Source organism: Mobula hypostoma, chromosome 4, assembly GCF_963921235.1.
Source record: "Mobula hypostoma chromosome 4, sMobHyp1.1, whole genome shotgun sequence".
Taxonomy (NCBI): domain Eukaryota; kingdom Metazoa; phylum Chordata; class Chondrichthyes; order Myliobatiformes; family Myliobatidae; genus Mobula; species Mobula hypostoma.
This window is the reverse complement of record NC_086100.1, coordinates 96,466,833-96,491,143: the sequence shown is the minus strand read 5'-3', so window position 1 is coordinate 96,491,143 and position 24,311 is coordinate 96,466,833. Positions and strand designations below refer to the sequence as shown.

Here is a 24,311-nt window from a genome sequence, read left to right as displayed (position 1 = left end):
TTAAAAAGCGGCATTTAATTCAATGTCCAGTTCCTACACTGATAGTACATCTATGCACGACCTCCTCCACTGCCATGATGAAGCCAGACACAGCTGGGAGACACAACAACCCATATTCTGTTTTGGTAGTCTCCAACCTGATGGAACACTCTCTAAATTCCAGTAATTACTCCTTGCTTTTGGACCTCTGGATGATGGGAAAATATGATTTATCTTTCTGGTTCAGCCCTTTTTCATTTTTACGGTAATGATCATTTATGATGTTTAATAAAATAAATTTATATATCATTAAAATGCTTACATGTCAAGAGGACAAGGTCAAGTGATTAAAGGGGCCATGCTGGTAATGTATTCATTTTCCTATGTGTAAAAATGCAGCAGTCACTCATCACATCCACTTAATAATTTGCTTTAAATGTCTAATGTGACAAGAAGAAAAATACTCAATATTAAGCTTGATATTGCACACTATTCATTTATACAAGTTTAGAAATGTTTCCAAAAAACAAAAAAAGCCCCTGGTCATGTTTTTAACAGTGTGCATATGGTAACATTGCAAGAGTATTGTCGAAGACTCATTGCAAAAGAATACATTTCTCCTTAACAGAGGAATTGAACCAAACGCTGTGTAATCAGTGAACATCTAGTTTGGCCCTATGATGGATGATAGGTTATTCCTGGAACATCTGAAGATGGTTCAACTTAAGATACTGCTCAGGGCCTAATACAATTGACTCCAAAAACTACAACCATCTTCCCACAAACAAAAGAAAATCTGCAGATGCTGGAAATCCAAGCAACTCACACAAAATGCTGGAGGAACTCATCAGGCCAGACACCATCTATGGAAAAGAGTACAGACCCTCTCAGCCCAAAAAGTCCACTGTACTTTTTTTTCCCCATAGATTGCATAGATGCTGCCTGGCCTGATGAGTTTCTCCAGCATTCTGGGTGTGTTACAACTATCTTCTTTTCTTTTAAATACACCAGGCATTGTTCTCAATGACACTGATATAACAAAAGCACCTTAAGGTGACACAATCAAAAATGTTGCCTTCACTCCAAGGGCGACCACTCTTGCACACCTCTGGAACACAGTTGTCTTGACCATACTTGGGTTAATGAAATCTGGAACCAAATGCTGCTGAGAGAGCCCACTTGACAATTGGCAAGTGCCACATAATACTGTTGAAAATCTTCTACCTTCCCTTTTGTCTGAGAGTAGACTTGGGCAATAATTGGCTCGAGTTAATTGAATTTATCCTGTGTTTTGTGAGCAGGATATATCTGGGTAGTTTTACGCTTTTTGAATTAGATGCCAATGTTCCTGATATTCTGAAAAGCTTTGTTACAGGACAGCTAGCTTTGATGCACAAATCTTCAGCACTATGATCAGGATGTCGTCAAGGCCAATAGCCTTTGTGATAATTAGAGTGCTTAGCCATTTCTTAACATCATGTTCAGCAAATTAAATTTGCCAAAAAACAATTTCTCAGACAGCATATCCCTCAGGAGAACATGACCGATCATTCACTTGGAGATGATAGCCAACGTTTCAGATTAGTCTTTTGTACTTAGATTCACGATTGAGAATGGAAATGTTCATGGGACCTTCTCAGCTTAGCTGTTTATCTATCAGTCTTCACAAACGTATGTGGCAGGACTTTGTGGGGCTCCGACTGGATTTGTTGTCCATTGATCCTCTCAAACGACTCATGTAGTCCCAGTAGCTTTTGCAGCTTGGTAGCACATCACTGGCAATCTACTACAGTGTGCATCTCTGTCTATTTTCCAAAGCATTCAAATAAAGTCCCATTTGAAACAATTACACAATGCATTAAAACAAACCAGTAAGGTCAGATTGGTAAAAGTGAGGGGTGGATTTCCACTCCAATTTTTATGGAATTGCAGACAATTAGTAAAGTCCATGCATTTCAATACTTTTAATGTTCATTCCTTACAAAAAGAATAGGTCAAACACAGACACATTTTGTCCTCACAAGCAAAGGATGGTGTTACGGATCAAGTGAGACACTGTGCAAGACTGCAGCATACGAGATGAATCAATTAAAACAGGAGCATGTTTATCAGAAAGGAGTCAATAACAAAATCATGCATTTGATTGTTTAGTTATAACTTAGTATCTTTTTATCAAATACCTTTAGAGTATCAGTCAAATATAACATGTGGAGCTTTCCTGAAATGAGTCAGGAATGAGAAGGTGCTCCCAGTTTCAGAATCGGATAAAGGTTGCATCGATCTGTCGCACAGAGGGAAGGGACAAGATTACTTTGCGTCGATAATGTGGGTCCTTTTGCAGTGGGTTACCCTCAAGATAGATCGTCTGTAGATCTTTGGCATTCTTCAGCTCATCGAGGTCACTCCAGTGGTCAATTAAATTATCATTCATCTGAAAATTCAAGGGATGGGAACTTTTCAAACACAAGGCAGGCAAACAATCTTGGGTAACAATTTTATTTCTAAAATACAGTCTGAAGATTCATTATGAATTAATCCTGCCCCTCCATGATTTTAAAGTTATCATAGAAGGCAGCCATGGGAACCACAGATGGCTCCCTATCCTCAGGCACCACCTCCCCCTCATTTAAAACCACTTTCCATGGTCCATTTGGGACTGAAGAAAAAAAAATCCTAAAAAGCGAATTAATCAGTCAGAAATTTTGCGCAAGGTACTACATTTAAAAGAGGAAAAAATGACCATAGGAAACATGAACATGAAAAGTTTTAGAGCAGGATAGGTTATGGTGTCTGGTCAAAACACAAAATGCTGGAGGAACTCAACGGATCAGGCAGCACCTATGAAAATGAATGAACAGTCGACATTTTGGGCCTAGACCCTAGAAAAAAAAGATGAGAAGTCAGATTAAGGTGGTGGAGTGAGGTGGGGGAGGGAGGGAGGAAGAAGAATAAGAGGGTGGCAGGACATAGGTGAAACTGGGAAAGGGGAGGGCTGAAGTAAAGAACTGGGAAGTTGGTGAAAGAGGTAAAGGGCTGGAGAAGGGGGAATCTGATAAGAGAGGGTAGATCATGGAAGAAAGAGGAGGAGGAGGAGTAGCACCAGAAGGTGGTGATGGGCAGGTAAGGAGAAGGGGGGGAGGGGGTGTAGAGGGAAACTGGAATGGGGGATGGTGAATAGTGAAGGGGGTGGGCAATTACCAGAAATGTGAGGAACCTATGCTCATGCCATTAGACTGAAGGCTACCCAGACGAAATACAAGGTGTTACTCTGAGCATGGCCTCTTCACAGCAGTAAAGGAGGCCATGGAATGGGAATAGGAAGTGGAATTGAAATAGGTGGCCACAGGGAGATCCTGCTTGTTCTGCAGGACGGAGCAAAGCAGTCTCCCAATCTACATCAGGTCGCCAACAAAAATGAGTGGGCATATAGCCTCAAAATGCAAACCAATCATCTGAACACTGAGAAAATAGAAGAGTGTGTATCCAAGGACAAAGTGTTCAGCTGATTAGAAACAACCAGCATGGACTTAAAAGAAGGTATAGTTGATGAACCTGACTGAATTTTTTTTTTTTTTTGAAATGGTTTGGTCACTGGACAGAACAGTATTCAAGGTTATTTATTTGGTTATTTCCAAATGTATTTTGAGAGATTTCCAGAAACCAGAGAATTGAAGAAAGACTGAGCTTGTTGAGAAATTAGCTGATCAACATGGGACACAAAAGAACTGGTACTCAAATTGTCAGGAAATGATTGGCAGTGTCCCCAAGGAGGTCGACAAAACAATTATTCAACATGTTTATCAACAGGAAGGAGAAGAAGGGCAGAGCAGAGGGGTTTCGGTAATTCACTAAAGGGATGTTGCTGATAAGCTATTTTAATTGGTCAGGCCAATGTCAAAAATTAAAGCCAGATTTTTCAGGAGAGAAATTAAAACATCCTTTTCAAGCAAAAGTTAATAAATATCTGGGGCTCCCATCTACACATAACTGATGTAAGTCATATTGTTAATTTAAAAATCTGGAATATCTGTGGAGGAAATTTATGAAGGACTTTGGGACAACGTCAAGTTTATGAAGAGATTCTGCAGACGCTGGAAATCTTGAGCACACACACAAAATGCTGGAGGAACTCAGCAGGTCAGGCAGCATCCAAGGAGGTGAATAAATAAGTTGACATTTCAGACGGAGATACTTCAGCGGGGCTGGAAAGGAACGGGACAGAAGCCAGAATAAGAAAGTGGGGGTGGGAAAGGAGTACAAGCTGGTACGTCAGGTGAGGAAGAAGGTAGCTGGGTGCTCCCGGTGCAGCTTTCTCTACGTGGGTGGGACTTAATGCAGATGGGGGTTTGTTTTGTCAAGGTCTTCATTCTGTCCACTACAAAAGGCAGGTTCTCCCAGTGGCCATGCACTTCAATCTGACTTCTCATGCCCATTTGTGTGTTGTTGATGATCTCACTTAAACAAGGATTAAGGTCTGAAAGAGACTAATGACCCTACTTCCACTCGAACAAAGTATCATCTGATTATCAGTCAGCACTTTCCCTACCAACTCAGTCAATGCAACCAAAATTCATTGCTCAAATTCCTCTGTTTTGGTTACCCTCTGGTTCATTAATAGGTGCAGGCCTGAATAATAAGGCCCAGCTTCACAGTGACCTTAGTGTATTAACCAGCCTTAGCCTTGTTTCCAGTACTTGATGCTCTCTTATGTACCAGCTTTCAAATGTTAATATCTGACAGACTATCATTCCATTCCTGTTCCAACTAAATATAGTTAAACATCTCCAAATGTACGCTCATCATATCATTTCCCTGAAGATCCTTCCTCGGGACCTTATTCTTCTGTAATAGCCATATTAAACTTAACCATGAAATAGTGGTATCCTGTTCAAGCAGTAGCCAATATCCAGCAGCAACAGCAACACCAACATCACTAACTCTGACGTGCTCTGTTGCTACTAAAATTGTTCTACACGTTTTCATTCATCCCTAAAGTGAACACAAGTTCTTCTTTCCAATCTCTGATTATACTACAAAACAGTCAGAGCTAAGACAATTATACTGGAGATGCAAGACACCAGAGATCTTGGAATCTGGAGCAGCACACAAGATGTTCATAAGGTCATAGATGCTTAGCATCTGTGGAGGAAAATCAACAGTCAACATTTCAGGTTGAGACTCTACCTGGAATGGCCTCCATCAGGACATTTATTCTGTTGTGTACCAAACAACACACACATTTTAGTAAGATCAACACCATTTCTTTTCAAATATTTCCAAAACTTTCTTCAGCTTAAAGATCTCCTCCAGTCTTGTATTCCCTCCTATAAGTTTGCACTCCTACACTATTTTCACTACATTTGCTGACCCTCACCCCGTTTGCTCCAGTCTTCTTCAAAAGCCTTTCCTGATGATCAGAATTATAACCACAGGTGTCCATTTCAGCATTCATGTTTTGGCAGATCTCCAGTTGACTCTGTATTTTTAATCACCTCTCCAGACAATTGCGTCCATTTACCCAACACATTTTAACAAAGCAACTTTCTTTTAAATTTTAAGCACTAGTGGTTAATTGCAAGTTGCTGTTTTCTGAATACCTCAAGATGTTTGTTTTTTGGAATATTCAGAGTCCCATTTGCCCTGCAAATGTATCAACTGAACAGAGACAGCTAGGACACAACATCCACAGTCGACCCCGACCAACTATCAGTGGCCTATGCCAATAACTGCATCATTTCCATGAAGCATATTTGTTTTGCCATAGAAATATAATTTTACTTGTTCTTGGATGTTTCTATAATTGCCTATTTTACAAAGTTACTGAACACATAGATATATAAAAACATTGTAACTAATTTTTCACCCCATTTGAAATGGGGCTATTGTTTCAAAATCGACTTCAATGACAGATGAGTTCCTCGAGAATTGGAAAATGAACTGGACAGATACCATGAAGACCTCATTTGTTGTTATTAGTTTGTTTCTGCTTCAAGACTTGGACTTTGTTAAGTTTATGAAGGAACAGATTGGTTTCTTCTTTTCAACTAATATTAGAGAGTATGGGACGCTTTTAAAGCTTATATCCGCGGACAGATTATTTCTTATTCTGTTGGTTCGAAAAAACGTATTAAGAATGAAATAACAACAGGAATTCTGCAGATGCTGGAAATTCAAGCAACACACGTCAAAGTTAAGAATGAAATACTTTTGTTGGTTGATAAAATTAAAGAAATTGATAAGTTTGTTTTAATATACCTACCCAGAACTCCTGAAGTTCTGTCAGGTGACTGACATTTTCAATTTTCTTGATCCGATTGTTTGCTATATCAAGCGTTGTTAATTTTTTCTGAAATGCAGGTCATAAAAGATTAAACAAGAACAGCAATTGAAATTCAGAGACTAAAATAACAAATTCCACAATATGGGCTTGGTTATTAGTTTTCACAGAGAGCATAATATGCAGATCGTGTTACAACAAAGTAGTAAAACCAGTTGTTTTCATTAGCTTAAAAAAGGTAACGAATATGCACCACACTGTGTGACACTATGCCATGAAAACATTTTAAAGGTAATGATTATTCCATGTTTGTCTGAGGTAAAAATAAATGTGCACTAAAGAATCTTGTGAAAACAACTCATTTAACAAACAATACGAAATTCTATAGAACTGGCAATCCAAAAGTAACTAGTTTAATTTCACAACCTGAGTTACAGTTAAGCTTGCACCCACAGTGAGTCAGTCAAAATCTTTTCTCTTCTGCTGTATCAAGAGTGTGCTTCTTCCTGGTTTCAATCTAGCTAATGGATGTGATTCAACAGTGGTAACTTCATGGCAGACTATTTTTTGGAATTAAATAGCTACATAGTGCTTGAAAGTTTGTTGACTGTCCAACTTACAATGCTCCCCAAGTGTGAACTAATATAGGTCTGATGTGCTCAGACATCAGTGCTCAGCATAGTATTCATAGGATTTCTTTGGCAAGATAGATGCACAGGAAACTTATAAATTTTGCTCCTCATAAGTCCACTAACTAATTTGCTGGAGATATTGTCTTCTATGGAAGCATACTCCATATATCCTTGCATGACAGGTTTCTGTTGTCAGGAAAAAAGGTTATAGATATACAAATGTGCAACAATTCTACTGGAATGTAAACAATCCGTGTTTTCCCAATTACCACACAGGGCATAGGCTTATAGGTTTTATAGGGCCAAATCAGAAGAATTCCACCATCAAGTTGCTCCTTTAAGTCTCATTACTGGATTGATCAATTACAGTACTTCAATGAATTGCAAATACCAGAGTTTTGTACACAATTGCACAAATTCTAAAGAATGGTCTTGGCCTGAAACATCGACTGTTTATTCATTTCCAGACACTGCCTGACCTGCTAAGTTCCTCCAGTATTTTGTGTGTTGCACGAATTCCTGCTCTGCTGCAGAAAATCTTAAAACTCAATCAACTGAACCAAATTAATTACAGTTTGAACTAATAACTTAGTCCCAATAGCATCTACATTACATGTTAAATTTAGTATATTGAACATTCAAGTTAGTGAGAATAAATTTAATTTTTCACACATTCCATTTTCCTATTTCCTTATGTCGCAGAAGGAAACCATTCAGCCCGCAACGAGTCCAAGAGTAATCACATCCATCTCATTTTCTATTTACTTCATTATAAATTAGTCTTTTACATGTCCATCAACTCTCCCCACGATTCTCCTCCTACCCAACCACATAAAACCTGGGCAACATACAACCTGTTATCCTATCAGCCAGCAGATCTTTAGGACATTGAAGGAAAATGGAGTACTTGGGAGAAACCCACACAGAAGCAAGTTAGCTCCACACAGAGGATTGGACCCAGATCACTGGAGCTGTGAGTTAGTGGTACTACTTGCTGTGCAACTGTGTCTTCATTCTTAGCTCCTGTTTTGCCAGATTATATTGGAAAAGACAAAATATTGAATGACACAGTGTGGACACAATGGCTGTCATTTTCTATTAAGATTTACAATTACATATTCTAATGAAGTGTATAATGGAAAAAACTGTAACTCACTGCACCATGTCTCTTAGCAAGAACTAAAATCACTTTAGTTCCATACATGATGAAACATATAAGCAAACTTCAAAAGAGGCACCAATGGTGAGAATTTGGTGCAAAGACTCACATTGTTCTCCAAGCCCTCTATCACCTCGATGCCATTGTGACTCAAGTAAAGCTCTTGTAAATTGACCAGGCCTTGCATCCCTTCCATCTTTGTCAACCGATTGCTCTGTAGGAAAAGATGCATCAAAACCAAACATCAACATGGTTATAACAACAAATGCACAGTGGGACAGCCACTAAAATTTCACTTCCAGTCAGCTTGTGTCTGATGCACATAAACCAATCAAGAGGTTTCTTGAACGAAAATGCTTAGTTTTCCATTCAGGTACCTTGGAATCATGTTAGACTTTGTCAAGCAAGGGGGTTATTTTGCTGCTGCTGTTGTTTTGTTGCTGTTCTGATGAACACTGTGGGCGTGCTGTTTGCTTTGGACGGTGTGCCGACACTTGAGTGCTACCCCCAGCATATCCTTAGGTTATGTTGGTTGTTACTGCAAATGACACATTTCACTGTATGTTTTGATGTCCAAGTGATGAATAAATGAAACTAAATCTTTTGTTTCATCTGGTTATCCCACTATTCAGCTGTAGAAAATTTGAACACAAACTTAAAACTGTTATTTCACTTCCCCACTTGTTAAGCTATCACGTGTGCTCAACCACAGAGCAAGAATCTGAGTAGATGGAACAATGAAGTTTTCAAACACCATGAAGCTTCTTCACTAGTCAAGTGAGCTGGCACCACTGAATGTAGCATTGGTTCTGGAAGTTATGAGAATTGAGTAAGAAGAACACAGCCACAACTCTATAATCATAACAAGCTGAATCCCAATAACAATCACAGCCTATTATCTAGCTGTTGAAATGAGGAGTTATTCTGCTCAGATTAGACTAAAGACCTTCAAAGGAATTGAGTTGCAATGTTAATAACGATGTTACCTGTATACTGAGGACAGTGAGATTCGTTAGCCCATCCAAGTTCTGTAATTTGGTGATCTTGTTTTTACCCAAAAATAAACAGTTAAGTTTCTTCAGATTTTCAATATTCTCTATAACCTGTCAAAACAAGATGTTTAAAAATCTCACCACTTTTTTGTCAATCACATTGATGTCACTATGAATATTGTTCCTTTTCTTGCCATACTCAATCCATGGGTAAAGGGTTTATAGTTCCTAACACTTTAATCACCACACAAACCCCTGCATCCATAATTCTACAAGTAACTGAGTTTTAAAAGTACACTTTACATGATCACCACTTCACTGCAATAAGGGAGAATGTGCAATGGTTTTGGAAATCTGCTTTAAGTGATTTCAAAGAATCACTGAAATGCAACAGGATCTCTCAGAATTTCTTAAGGTTAAGGTAAGAGATGGTACAAGGCGGCTCCAGTAATGTTCAATTACCATCCAATATTTCTGTGGAAAGGCTATTGATTCATTAATTTAACTACAGCCATTGATGGTCAGGGCATTAAAAGGAAAACAGTGAGAAAACCCCTTTTGACCACAGTATCAGTGATCAGGAGTAAACATAATGCTAAATTTTACTACTTCAGCTTCAGGGAGAGAGATCAAAGACTAGAAGCCACCAATGAAAATTAAAATAAAGTTGCAGATATTGGAAATATGAAATGTAAACAGAAAATGCAAGAAACATTCAGGTCAGGCAGCAGCAGTAGGGGGAAAAAAGAAGTTACTATTGCAGGTCCAGGACCCTGAGAAAACAGGAGAGATCAACTGAAGATAATCTTTCCTATTTACGAAAACCATAGAGTGAGGATGGTGAATTTGATGCTAGAGACACAAGAAAATCTGCAGATGCTGGAAATCCAAGGCAACACACACACACAATGCTGGAGAAACTCATCAAGTCAGGCAGCATCTATGGAAAGGAATAAACAGTTGATGTTTCAGGCCAAGACCCTTCATCTGGACTGGAAAAAATACGAGAAGTCAAGAGTAATGTAATGCCCTGGTTCATAGTTTTACTGTTATGCTGTATGCATTTCATTTAGCAGTTCTGTAAGAGCAGTCAGTTGTCAGCCTGTTCGGGTTATTGTTGAAGATAAGGGACAGTGAGGAATGTGTACCATCCAATTAGGATGGTAGAATTAGGGGGAGGTTTTCTTGGTGAGGGACATTCAAGCGAGGCTTGGTTTTTTTTTGGTTCGGGAAGATAAAGAGAGAAGACGCTGAGGAGAACCGGTTGTAGCATGCAATCCGGTGGGAGACCTGTTTGTTCGGGATGGATTGTGAGTGTCTTTGGGAAGGTGGTGTGTGCTTTCACGTTGACCGAAGACCCAGCGCGTGAGTGACAAATTCAAGATGATCTCCAACTTGTGCACATTTGACTGCTTAATTAAAATGGGTCCTTTTCTATTTGTTTTTCTTCACTAACCCTTTAGTTAAGTTAAGATTCATAAATAATGATTCCTTTAATTGTATGCAGTGTGCTGTCTGTTATTTTGTGGCACTAATTTGTAAGAGGGTCATGAATTACACAGCATCCACACAAACTGGAGCTTGGATCGGGAGAGCCGTCTCAGTCTCATGAGTGTGATGGGACTGGAGAGTGTTTTCCCTAGACTTACGCAGCCAAGGAAACCAGAGGGTTTCAGTAAGAAGTGGGAGGATGGGAGGAAGTAGTATAAGGAGGTAGGTGTACCACTGATCCTAGATTTTAAGAGAAACGCCTTCACTCTACCCCATCTAAACACCAGTGATGATCTTACACACTTTTATCAAATATCCTCAAACAGTAGGGCTTTAGAGTATGCTAATGACCATTCCAACACTGACTTACCCGAATGCGATTTGAGCCCAGCTCTAACATTTCTAACTGATCCAGATGACCAATGTTTTCTATTTTTGTAATTTTGTTGTTCACGAAGAAGAGCTTCTTCAGCTTGGTCAGGGAGTCAAGAGCCTCAATTTTCCTCACAATATTGAAAGAGAGATCCAAAACCCTGCATGGAAATAAAAGGAACCATACAACTTCAGTTTTCAGAAGAGGACGTCTGCAAGAGGCAGTGCCTCAAGAAGGCAGCATCCATCACAAGGATCCTCACCACCCAGGACATGCCCTCTTCACACGACTACCATGGGAGAGAAGGTACAGAAGTCTAAGAACCCACATTCAACATTCAGAAACAGCTTCTTTTCCTCCACAACTCTGAATGGTCCATGAACTCTGGCTCGATACTTGCACACTTATTTTTATAAATTAGATTATGAGCACACTCAGTCCTTGTTTATTGTCATTTAGTAATGCATGCATTAAGAAATGATACAATGTTCCTCCAGTATGATATCACAGAAACACAAGACAGACCAAGACTAAAACTGACAAAAACCACATAATTATAACATATTGTTACAACAGTGCAAAGCAATACCGTAATTTGATAAGAGCAGACCACGGGCACGGTAAAAAAATGTCTCAAAGTCCCGATAGCCCATCATCTCATTCAGTCAGTAGAAGGAAGGAAAATCTCTCCCTGCCATGAACCTCCAGCGCCGCAAACTTGCCGATGCAGCACCCTGGAAGCACCCAACCACAGCCAACTGAGTCCGTCCGAAAACTTCGAGCCTCTGACCAGCCCTCCGACACTGAGCACCATCTCTGCCGAGCACTTTGACCCTGGCCCCGGCCGCCAAGCAACAGGCAAAGCCGAGGATTCAGGCCTTCCCCTCCAGAGATTCTGGATCGCACAGTAACAGTGGCAGCAAAACAGGCATTTCAGAAGTTTCACCAGATGTTCCTCCGTGCTTCTCACGTCCGTCTCCATCAAAACAGGATTGTGCACGGCATCCTACTTGATAGATTACAAATATTCATTCCTGAGTGGCCGCTGCGCACTGCATCGCACCACCATCTTCTCTGCTGTAATTTTGTATCTTTGCACTAATGAGTCACTAATGAGTCAAAACAACAAATTTTACATCTTTTTAGTCAGTGATAATAAATCTTAATCTGATTAAAATGATAGGTGTTGATGAATGCTCACTACCGATACAGAACACTATTTTCCTGAATTCATATCACAGCTTACAGCCAGCTGAGAAAGAGGATATGGAGTTAGTGTGGTTGTCCCCAAAATGAACCACAGAAATTAGTCAACTATCAACCGGCACGGCTATTCATGGCTGTCAAATCCTACAATTAGTGATTCTTGAATTCTTATCAGAGAACTGAACTAAATGTTAGCTTCCACACAAAAACGACAATCTCTTTAGTACTCACTCAAGGTCCTTCAATGTTTGAAGATTTTCTAATTCTTTGATTTGATTGTCATATAGATCCAATTCTCGAAGCATTATCAGCTGGTCGAGGTTCTCAATTGTCTTAATAAGATTCTGACGAAGGCACAGCACCTAGAATAAGTCGAGAAACCAGGTACTTCAGACATTCCAAACATCAGACTGCCCAATGTCAAAATTACAATTATTATCTACTGGAGATCACTTGTGTCCACTGCATGCGAACTGAAGTACAATGTTGGATGCAATAGACAAATGACATGATCGATAGAAAGCAAGAGATGAAGGAGCAGAAAAGAAATGAGATGCTTCTGTTTTTAATTGTACCTCTCACACTCTTGAATCATCCCAAAGTCTAATGAAATACTTTAATGGATGTCAATTTTACAATGAAGGAACCAGACAGCCACTTCTCCACAGTAATCTCCTACATGCCAAAATCAACATGATAATGAACATTTACTTTCCTAATGTTGATTGAAGGGTATGCATTTGCAAGAATGAGTCATTGTTGAGTTGGCAATAACTTCCCAACTCATTTTTCAATGCAATGCAAAGGGACCTTTTGTGTCCATCTGCTTGTAGAGAGGGTTCCATTTATAATTCGATCTTAAACAGTGTCTCCAATTATGTCATGCTTCGTCAGTAGCACCCCAGCTTTTGTAGTCAAATTTCCAGAGTGGGACTTGGACCTGTGAACTTCCGATTTAAAGCCCAGACTTCCAGCAACTGAACAACTTTTGACATTCACAAAATGTATTGGTAAAAACTGTTGGGGGGGGGGGAACATTCCAATATTCCATGAGCCTGCCTTTGATTGTGCGATATATACATTTTCACTTCTTTCTCCTGAACTCACATAAATACCTTATTCCAATACTGCCTCTCTAACTGTCCAGTTAAACTTCAATAGTTAACATTCCAATCATCATTCTATGGAAGACTGAAGGAATGGAAGATTTGGCAGATTTGGCAGATTTCTCAGTTTTGATCAGTCTGACGAGAATATCTTTGCAACTTTGCAACACATCTAATATTTACAAGTAAAGTGATTCAATGGAAGTGTACACATCAGAAAAATGTTGTACAAAGCCTTCCAATGTATCATCTTTCTGAAATGCTTAAAGGGTAGAATGAGAACATATCATCAAATAAGGTAATAGTCACACAGCAAGTCATGGATTACAAGGAAAGCTAGGCAATATATTTCAAGAATGCATGGAAGTTTGATGGCCAAGTATTCTAGAATAGATTTTATTGATGCTTAATTTGAGTGATCAAGCTCAATTAGCAGAGAACAATTTTTCAGATTCTGCACTTTATAGGCGCCCTCATCAGCTAATAACCATGTCCTTTCATATTCCACATTTGGTGTATAAAAGGTACAAGATGCCCAAGTTCTTAAGTTATTATCAATCCCTGAAGGTAGTCTATTCTACAACTATCTGTTTCACATTCAAGTTGTTTTTTTTTAAGCAATATATAATGACATCTTAACCCCCAAAGACCTGAACAAATGGCAGTTTTCTTTTTCACAGATATTGCCCAACCTGTTGAATATTTCCAGCATTTCATTTTGGATATCTAGCCTCTCTATACCTTTAATAACAAAGCCTTTAAACTAATTCTTAGTAATTTATTATGGAATCTTGAGCTGCACATTTCCCTTGCCAGTAATTTCTATTAATAGCACTTCATTCTAAAAGCACAAGACAAACAATGCTTTCTTCTCAGGATATTTAAAAACACCCAATAAGACTTAGAGAATTCTCTGTCAAGCTTCAAGGATGTATTAAACTTTAATATTCCAAGATGACTCCAGAATATCACAAGATGTGCTATACAATATCTTAATTGTATTGCAAGTTCAACACTTCAAATTACAATTTTTTTTAAATAAACCTTTGTTTTGTAGGCCTTGAAACTATATCTATTTTGGGGTGCAAAAAGATTGGCATTTGTTTCTTGAATTATACATAAAATTTCCGCCTTATTCTTGTTGCGTGGAAAATTTTCCAGAGTGTTTTTTAATTGGACTCGAGCCGACTTCAGCTTCTGGCTATTGAACCATCAAGGTTTAAATCAGCACTCCTGAGCGTTGATCTGTTCAAACAAAGCAGACAGCAACAGATCCAAATTTGGAACCCATTCCTGGACCACTGATGTGTAACATATACACAGTGAGAAAGGATGTCAATGGTATACATCAAAAAGCACAGCTCAGTGAAATGCTCACACAGCATTAGAGTTAAATGTTGATTGCAACCAGAGGTTTACCGAAATCTATCAATAGTCAAAGACATAGCACTGTAGAAAGATTGCAGCAGGCAAGAAACTCAGTTATAGAATAACCTCAATAAATTTTGTAAAAAAAATTTTCAAATACATACCCGCAGGAACAAATACACATACACAGAAATGGATCAGGTCACAAAGAAATGGCAATAAACTCCAAAGTGCAGGGAGAGGGAAGTAAAACCTGAGATGAACTGTTAGGTCCTTTTCGGAAACAGACTGAAACCCTGAGTGTTGGAAGGCAATGGCACATTTTAAGGCCATGTTTAAAGGGAAAACATAGATTTAAGAATTTCACTTGAACCTTTTATAAAGTGCCTCAGAGAAATAAAGATCAGGTGACTCAGGAAGCTGTGGTTGAAATATCACTGGCAACAGGCATTTGCTCCTCTGATTCCTCAGTAGAAAATAATTTGCAGCCAGGGTGCAATTCCTGTTCTGCCAATGTCCTAACCATTTCGCACAGGCAAAGCTGCTCTACGAATGGAATTCTGTGGGGGAAGACATGAAGCAGATATTGGATGGGGGAGAAAACATAAGCATAAAGATCCACACTAGAGGAACTAGTACTTAGAGCTGGTCAGGGAGCATCTGTGCAAATGAACAGTCAACGTTTTGGGTCTAGGCCCTTCTTCAGGACTGAGAAGGAAGGGGGAAGGTACCAGAATAAAAAGGTTGAGGGAGGAAATACAAAGATGACAAGAATCCCAAAACAGGCATCAAAGTCAAGCACACCCATTTGAAGATTTTATGATCAGAAAACATGAGGACCTTTTCCATTGTATCATGAAGTAGCACCCACAGGATGCTTAATAGTTAAAAATTCACACAGATGACAAAAGAATCATTGACATCTATACTTCCACTAATACATCAGTTAATCTCACCTTCACTTTCTTCAGTACCTCAAATCCTTCTATTTTCCCAATTCTGCAGTGGTTAAGATCAACATCCTGGAAAACCACAAAATTACTACATTAAAGGGAACAAAGTTGTTCGTAAATCAAATCCAATCCAAAACTACTCATAAAGCATAAGATAATAAAATAAAGACCAACTTTCAAATCATGCTTTACAAAATCTCAAATCAGGCAACAGAAGAGGTCAAAGCCTGAAATGGGCCAGAATGCTGAATCCATTCAAGTCAGGTTTCAAAATGGCACAAAGCTGGATTTGAGAGTTGTGGTCCGAACAATACTTAAAACTAAAATATGTCTACGACCTACAGCATTTTAAAAAATTATACATTTTAAATAATCACATACTCAGTTATCTTAGAGCTCAGACTTGAAAATTACCTGCATCAATGTATCTTAATTGAACAGAAATAAATTGCTAAATAAATTACATTAATTAGGTAACTGACTATTGCTTTTAAGATGTAGCGCAGTATTGAGAAGGGACACGGTGCAAAAGTTAATGATGCATTTTTGTGCAGACAAAAATTGCTAAGTACCTGCTTAATCAGTTCACTTAACACACTGAGCAGAACATAGAGTAATTCCAGATGATGGACAAGAGTTACATGGTCTTGGAATTTACAACACATTAAAGCCTAAAAGCCTGTCGGTCTGCTTCAAAGTCATGGGCAAAGTTTTATGAACAGGGCATCTTCAAGAATTGGCTTTAAGCTTGAAGGTGGTCAATTTTTCACTTTGGGATACTGACTCTTGCTACAGACATAGGTACCTTTGTAGGGTTCAAGTTAGAACCAAATCTACCTACCCAGAAAGTATTACTTTGAAAGGAATGGCAATCTAACGATTGAACTTGTGAAGATAGATCCGAAGTTAATATATTCTCCAAAACATCAAAACAAGTAAGATAACATAATTGATATAACATGAGGGATTCAAGGGATTTGATTCTGTAAGTGACTGAACAGGACAGAACTGGTCATACACTGTTAAGTTTGTCAGAGTTCAAATAAGTTAAGAGGGGAACAGTTAACTTTGCGATTAAGGTCCACAGAAGAACAGGAAACGCACCAGCTAAAATGCTTTTCTGCACATATAAAGAACAATTTACAACACACAAAAAATGCTGAACTCAGCAGGTCAGGCTGGAAGGAAATAAACAGTTAATGTTCATCAGACCCTTCGTCAGAACTGAAGAAAATTTTTATTCTATCTTATGTGCACTGAAACTCTAATACCTCTATGACTGTATGTAATTGCAACTTTTAGTTTTGGTCCTTGGCAAATTGAAACTCCTTCAAGTCCCTTACCTCTGCTTCTGGATCTAAAATAATGGTGTCAATATCAACTGGGGTGTCTGGTTCTCCTGAAATAGAAATTAATATAAAAATTTTAAACCACACAGATCAATATTTACTATTATAACTATTTTGAAATACAAGCCTAAAGGCAATGAGATCCCCTTCAAATAAAGCTTAAGAATGTTCACCATATTGGTCCCACATTTAGCCAAGAGGTGAGCTTCTAACCACTTATCTACTCCATCATTTAGATCCTTCCACTTAGCTTCAATTCTTGGCAGAGCTCCTTTGCTGTTGAAATCCTCATCCATAATTTAGATCTGCTAGACTTGACCATTCTATTGCATCTCTGGCCAGCCTCCCACATTCCATCGTTTGCAATGAGAAACACCACTGCCATACTGACTTGCATACTTTTCAGTTACCAAGAGCCGAAGCTTTTAAATTCTCGTCCTGCCAGTCAAGGGTGGCATTGCAGTACAACACTGCAGGAGTGTCCACACTATGTCTTCTTCCAGAAGAAACACTAAACTCAAAAAGAATGGGAGCTATATCACTCATACAATACCAATTTTAAAAACACGACTGGAGGATCAGAAGTGCAAGCATATGCAACATTGACTATATTCAATAGTATTTTATTGAATAAAGTGTTTTGGTACATGCTGGGAGCAGCAGCAAATTCCATTATATAAATAAAAGCACATCCTTTTTAAAATCAAATATCTTTGCCCCTTGTACTGGCTTACAAGACTATTTGTTAAATTTTGTTCGATAGTATCAGAAGTATTGAATTAGGAGTAGGGCACTAAATTCCTCATGGTTATTATGCCATTTAATATGATCGTGGCTGATCTGATTGTAATTTTAATACATTCCAGCCTACCCACAGTAACATTACATTCTTAATCCACCTACAGTATCTCTGTTTCAAAAACATTCCACTGTCCTTTGAGGAGGAGAGTTACAAAGGAACTAGACACTTCTCGGAAAATTTTCAACATCCATTCAACAGCCGACCACTTACACGTCTTGATTTTCCCAGACAAAGAAACATTCTCTCTGCATTTCAGGTTAGCTGGGGGCACAAGCCAAAGTCAGCATTGTTTTCCTTAAGGGGAAATCTTGCCAGACAGATTTCTTTGTGGAAATAACAGGCAGGATAAACAAAAGAGAGTCAAAGGATGTTGTTTATTTGGATTTTTAGAAGGCCTTTGACAAGGTGCCACACATAGGGCTCTGTAACAAAATAAGAGCCTATGGTATTACAGGAAAGATACTAGCATGCATAAAAGATTGGCTGACTGACAGGAGGCAAAGAGTGGAAATAAAGGGGGCCTTTTCTGGTTGGTTGCTGGTGACTAGTGGTGTGCCGCAGGGGTTGGTTTTGGAACCGCTTCTTTTCATGTTATATATCAATGATTTGGATGAAGGAGTTGATAGCTTTGTGGCCACATTTGCATATGATACAAAGATACATGGATATATGATACAAAGATACATGAGGAAGGAAGATGCCTACAGAAGGACTTGGATTGGGAGAATGGGCAAAGAAGTGGCAGATGGAATATAGGGTTGGGAAGTATATGGTCATGCACTTTTGGAGAAGGTATAAAGGCATGAACTATTTTCTAAACAGAGGGAAATTTCAAAAATCAGAGGTACAAAGGGACTTGGGAGTCCTCGGGCAAGATTCCCAGAAGATTAACTTGCAGATTGAGTCAGTGGTAAGGAAGGCAAATATTGGCATTCACTTCAAGACGACTAGGTACTAAAGCAAAGATGTAAGCCTGAGGCTTTAAAGGGCATTGGCTAGACCTTACTTGGAGTATTGTGAGCAGTTTTGGGTCCCTTGTCTCAGAAAGAATATCTCTGCATTAGAGGGGGTTCAAAAGCTGCACAAGGAATGAACCCAGGAATGAAAGGGTTAACATATGTGAAGTTTTTGATGGTTCTAGGCCTGTACTTGCTGGAGCTCAGAAGAATGAAGAATGAAGAATGAAACCTATTGAATATTGAAAAGCCAAGATAGAGAGGACATGGAGAGCATGTTTCCTATAATGGGGGAATCCAGGACCAAGGAGCACAACCTCAGCCTCAGAATAGAGGGACATCCATTTACAACAGAGATGAGGAAACTTTCTTTAGCCAGAGGCTGGAGAATCTGTGGAATTCATTGCCATAGACAAATGTGCAGGTCAAGTCATTGGGTATATTTAAGGCAGAGTTTGATAGGTCCTTGATTCAAGGTGTCAAAGGCTATAGGGAAATGACAGGAGAATGGGGTTGAGAGGAGTAATAAATCAGCTATGATGGAATGACAGAGCAGACTCAATGGGCTGAATGGCCTAATTCTGTTTCTACGTCTTATGGTCTACATCTACCCTGTCAAGAATTGTCAATGTCTTATTTTTCAATCAAGTCTCTGTACTTTACATACTCCAGTAAGTCTGGGTTGTCTAACCATTTCTGACAGAACAATTCCCATTTAGACACTTAATTCAGTTCACTTTTTCCGAACTGCTTCCAGTTTGCCAGTGCTCTGAATGTGGTCTCACCATTGATTTAAATACCTGAAGCAGCGGCTTCCTTTCTTCATATTCAATTTTCCTCTCATAAGCAATCACATTCTAATAGCTATCCTAATTTCTTGCTGTGCTTGCACAGTGTCCTTTATTAATCATGCACTAGGTCAAAGATCTCTCTACGTCTGAGTTCTGCAACTTCTCATTAACTATGCAACGTGCTTTTCTTCCAAAAAGGGACCATTTCACATTTTCCTGTATTATACTACATTTGTTAGATATTTTTACAACCAAAAACTGTCTATATCCCTTTGTAAGCTCCTTATATTTTCACATTTTTATACCCCGATGGAGAAAACCAATAGAGTTGTATTGTACATGCATACTTTGACAATAAATGAACCTTTGAACTTTGTGGCACAACACTCATTCCACCTGCCAAATGACAACCCATTTATGCCAATCTTACACTCATGCCATTGTCATGACCTTCTAAATTGTGTAGTAACCATTGATACAACACCTTATCAGACGCCATCTGGAAATTTAACTACTGCAGAAATTAGGTTTATTTTTATCATACCCTATGTGGCTTCTTCAAACAACTCCAAAAAAAATTGGTCAACTACGATTTCTCATTCTTAAATTCACACTGACTCTGCAAATTATCTTGGATATTCAAATACATGGTGACTCTGATATTTTAAGTGCCTGTTACAGCCCTGAAATTGTAAAAGTTTCTAACATTTCCCCAGTGATGGATGTTGAGTTAACTCTCCCGTAATCAACTATTTCTAACTCCCTTTTGAAAATGTGTTGCATTTGCTATTTTTGAATCTAATGCTATTGCCTCCAAATCTGGGAAATGTGAAAAGCTAAAGCAGCAAATACACCAACTATCAGTAATACCCTGGGTCGAAGTCCATCACAATCTGGAGAACTGTCCGTCTGCAACTCCAACAATCTATTCAGTACCACTACCATTACAAATGCAGTTTTCCCCAAACTCCTCCCTTCCATCCAATATCCAACTGATAGTTAATTCTGGCATGCTACCTCTCCCCTAAAGTGAAGATATATCATTTCCTTGTTTTACATTATTAATGTGCCAGGGTCATTTTATAGAAGACAATGCTCACTTTAACATTTTTTAAACTATAAAGAAACCTTGTTTTTATATGAAGCACTTAGAACTATGAATCACATTAAGCCAGTGTATATTATTGCATATATCCTAAATACTTCACTTTCACTTTGTTTGCCTATCTGACTGTTCTCAATGCCTGCATTTCTTCTCCCACTCTGTACCTCACCATTTACAATGTCTGGCCACTTAACCTATTAGCTCATTCCACAAGCCACTTTCTCTTTTTCCATTTCTTTGTTATGTAATCCCAGACTTCAAGCACACGAATTAACAAAAAACAAATAGCACTGCAAATTTCTGAAAATATTCCTTTTTTCATGTACCCATTGATATTGGTTGCATTCTGGGCTTGTATGACAAATACTCTGCCAAAACCATCAACAGCAATGGAGAATTGTGGACACATCATGAATCTCACTTCTCCTCCACATACGCTGTTAATATTTCTCACTACATTTCTCTGTAAAGCAGCCGACATAATCAAGGGCACCCTCCCAACTCCAAAATTCTCTCTTCTCCCCTTCCCATCAGGTAGAAGATATGAAAACATTAAAGTATATACCACCCCTCATTATAAGGCTCTTCAACAGTTCCTTTGTATAATTTAGATGCTTGACCTCACAATCTACATTGCACATTATTGTCTGCCTGCACTTTCTCTGAAACTGTAATTGTACTCTATATTCCGTTATTGCTTTTCCCTTGAACTACCTGTATGTACTGATGGGATGAAATTATCTGTATGGATGGCATACAAAACAAAATTTTTTACTGTACCTCATTACATGTGACATTAATAAACTAATCTGCCAATTTAGCTTTCTTGCACAATCTTCATACAACAGATTACACCTCAAGATAAGTTTTCTTCAAATGTTCTATCAAATTGTTGAAAATTAGAAATGTTATTTCCATTTGTGGGAAAGTCTAAAACAAGGAATCATAAATGCAAGAGTATCAAATGCAATAAATAATTAAAGAATCTCAGACAGAATGACAAGGATCTTGCATTTGTTTCCACTTGGAATAGTTGAGACAATTATCATAGCAAAGCGATATTGTATTTCAGAATCAAGTTTAATATCACCAGTATATGTCATGAAATTTGTAAACTTTATGGTAGCAGTACAATGCAATACATGATAAATATAGGGAAAAACTAAATTACTGTAAGTATAAATACAATATGTATATTAAGTAGTTAAAACAAGTAATGCAAAAGCTGAAATAATTTTTAAAAAAGTAATGAGGTAGTGTTCATGGATTCAATGTCCATTCAGAAATCAGAAGGCAGAGGAGAAGAAGCCGTTCTCGGATTGCCAAGTGTGTGCCCTCAGGCTCCTGTACCACCTTCCTGACAGTAACAATAAGAAAAGAGCATGTCTTGGGTGATGGGGGTCTTTAACGAAAGACACTGCCTTCCTGAGGAACAGCACCAACGGTTGTGTTATGCATTACTCCAACTAAAGATACTAATAAATCAGAGGGAAAACAACATGTCCTCCAGCTTCTTAGTTCCTTATTTGTAACAAATGAAAAGATTATATGAAGACTGAATTAAACGTATATAGTACACAAAACGAGTTGGGTCAAATTATCTGTTTTTGTCCTGCAAATTCTATATAGTTAAACCTTTTCTACCCTAGCCCTAACCTGCTTTACAAATCTCTTATAAAGACACAGAAAGTTGTTCGGCCTGGGGAGCAAAGCCATTAGTGACATTTCCCCCACTCTATTCCCAATAGACTTGCAACATTCTCCCTCATGTATGTGCTTGAACTCCTCTTTGATACTTTTTGCCATTTGCTCTGAAAGGTTATTTAATTAGCCAATTTATTTGCTAGTATATCTCTAAGAGGAAACTGAAGCAAATGGAGGAAACACACTGGCACAGAATATATACAAAAACTGCACTGATACTGTCCAAAAACAGGATTGAACCTGGGTCCCCGGAGGTCTGCAGCAACAACACTATATGTTGTGTTATGTATCACCCTGACTAAAGATACTAATAAATCAGTGGAAAAAACATTTCCTCAGATTCTCATTACCTACCTCCCATCCTATTAAGATTCAAGATTAAAATTTACTTGTCAAGTGTACATTGAAACATACATTCCCTGCTGGTCCAACATCTGACCATGGATGTCTCACATCCACATCGCTGTTCTTTGAACATGGAATGGAGACTTAAGACTTTGACCTGACCTACAAGTCCCCCAAAGCTTTATTCCCAAAACTCTATTCTGACTTCTAACTCCTCTCTCTGTACCCCAAAATTGAAACTGGGTGGCCTGAACTGTAAAGCATTATGCTAACCACGATGCTACTATGCCACCCTGCACTAGAGAATGCCCTATGAAGGACAGAATGCAAGCTTATCAACCACAAAAAACAAACCATTCTTTAAGAGCCTAAACAACTTTTTAAAACTAAACAATTAAAAAACATCTATATCTGAGCTGCGAGTCAAAGGCGGTTGCAGCTCTGCACCATTTTGGAGTATTAATTTTACTATTAAATTTTATGATAAATATTGTTATAAAATATTATGAAAAGGGGAATTCATTATGTATTAATTCTCTTTTTACTCCCTCTAGCTATTTGTTTAATTATTTTTCTACACCATTGCTCACTGCCAGTAATCACATCATCCATTTCTTATCACATTTATATAGTGATGCTCTTCAGTCATTCCCATTCTTATGACCCATTTGCCTGTGATACTCTTTAATTTCTCTGCAAAACAAGCCTTTTATTTGTTTATTTATTGAGATAAAATGCGGAATAGGCCCTTCTGGCCCTCAAAGCCACAACGCCCAGCTATCCCCTGATCAAACCCTAGTCTAATCATGGGATAATTGACAATGACCGATTAGCCTACCAACCTGTACATCTTTGGACTGTGGGAGGAAACCGGAGCACTCAGTCACGGGGAGAACTTACAAACTCCTCACAGACAGTGGTGGGAATTGAAACAGGGTGGCCTGAACTGTAAAGCATTATGCTAACCACGATGCTACTCTGCCACCCTGCACTAGAGAATGCCCTATGAAGGACAGAATGCAAGCTTATCAACCACAAAAAACAATTATTCATCAAAGGGCTATCCCTTCCTGTATCAACAATGGGGATCAGAATGGCCAGGTTGGTTTGAAGCTTCTGAAGGGTTAAATTTGCGAAAGCTTTTGGCCACTTGTTCTGATCTAGCTATTCCAGGTCTTGGGCACTCTCATGTCCTCCAACCTATCCAACATTCAGTTCTGCAGAATATAGAAACAGGGAAGTTTTGTCACAGGCACACAAGATGCAGCTAAGACCACAGCTAATGAGAAAGCATCTCTATACTTAAGGATATACTTGCACCAGAAGTTGTGCAGAAAAAGTCGACGAGGATAATTTCTGCAATTTTAATTCAATGTGATAAGGAAGAAAGAGAAGTGGCCTTAAACATAAGACTCTGAAAGAATGCTTCACTTTGTGGAGGTGTCCAGAATTTGGAGGTCGTGTGTCATATAAGAATCAGTCCATTTCATCTGAGATGAGGAAGAATTTCTTCTCAGAGAGCCATAAATCTCTGGAATCTCCACTCGGAGAACTGTGGAGGTGAAGCCATTGAATAGATTCAAGATGCTGACTGACAGACATTTTAAACTCCAACTTTAGAGGGTATAAAGACAGAATAGCAAAATGTTGCAGTCAAGACCATACAACATCAGAGCAGAATCAAGCCAATTTAATCTGCTCCGCCATTTGATCATGGCTGATT

The 24,311-nt window shown here is 38.6% G+C and overlaps 1 protein-coding gene across 3 annotated transcripts in view; it reads right to left on the bottom strand.

The window, feature by feature from the left end:
• The window catches only part of ppp1r7 (protein phosphatase 1, regulatory (inhibitor) subunit 7), a 56,509-nt gene continuing 32,198 nt past the window's right edge, over positions 1 to 24,311 (bottom strand). The window contains exons 2-9 of one of the 3 annotated variants that reach the window (XM_063044997.1): positions 16,880 to 16,935; positions 15,540 to 15,605; positions 12,341 to 12,471; positions 10,901 to 11,063; positions 9,034 to 9,150; positions 8,157 to 8,261; positions 6,239 to 6,325; positions 1 to 2,410 (exon numbers count right to left, since the gene is read on the bottom strand). In XM_063044997.1, coding sequence (XP_062901067.1) covers positions 2,234 to 2,410; positions 6,239 to 6,325; positions 8,157 to 8,261; positions 9,034 to 9,150; positions 10,901 to 11,063; positions 12,341 to 12,471; positions 15,540 to 15,605; positions 16,880 to 16,935 — 902 coding nt within the window. In that variant the 3' untranslated portion in view covers positions 1 to 2,233. The remainder of the gene's footprint in view (positions 2,411 to 6,238; positions 6,326 to 8,156; positions 8,262 to 9,033; positions 9,151 to 10,900; positions 11,064 to 12,340; positions 12,472 to 15,539; positions 15,606 to 16,879; positions 16,936 to 24,311) is intronic. The other 2 variants (XM_063044998.1, XM_063044996.1) reach the window with 2 other exon arrangements.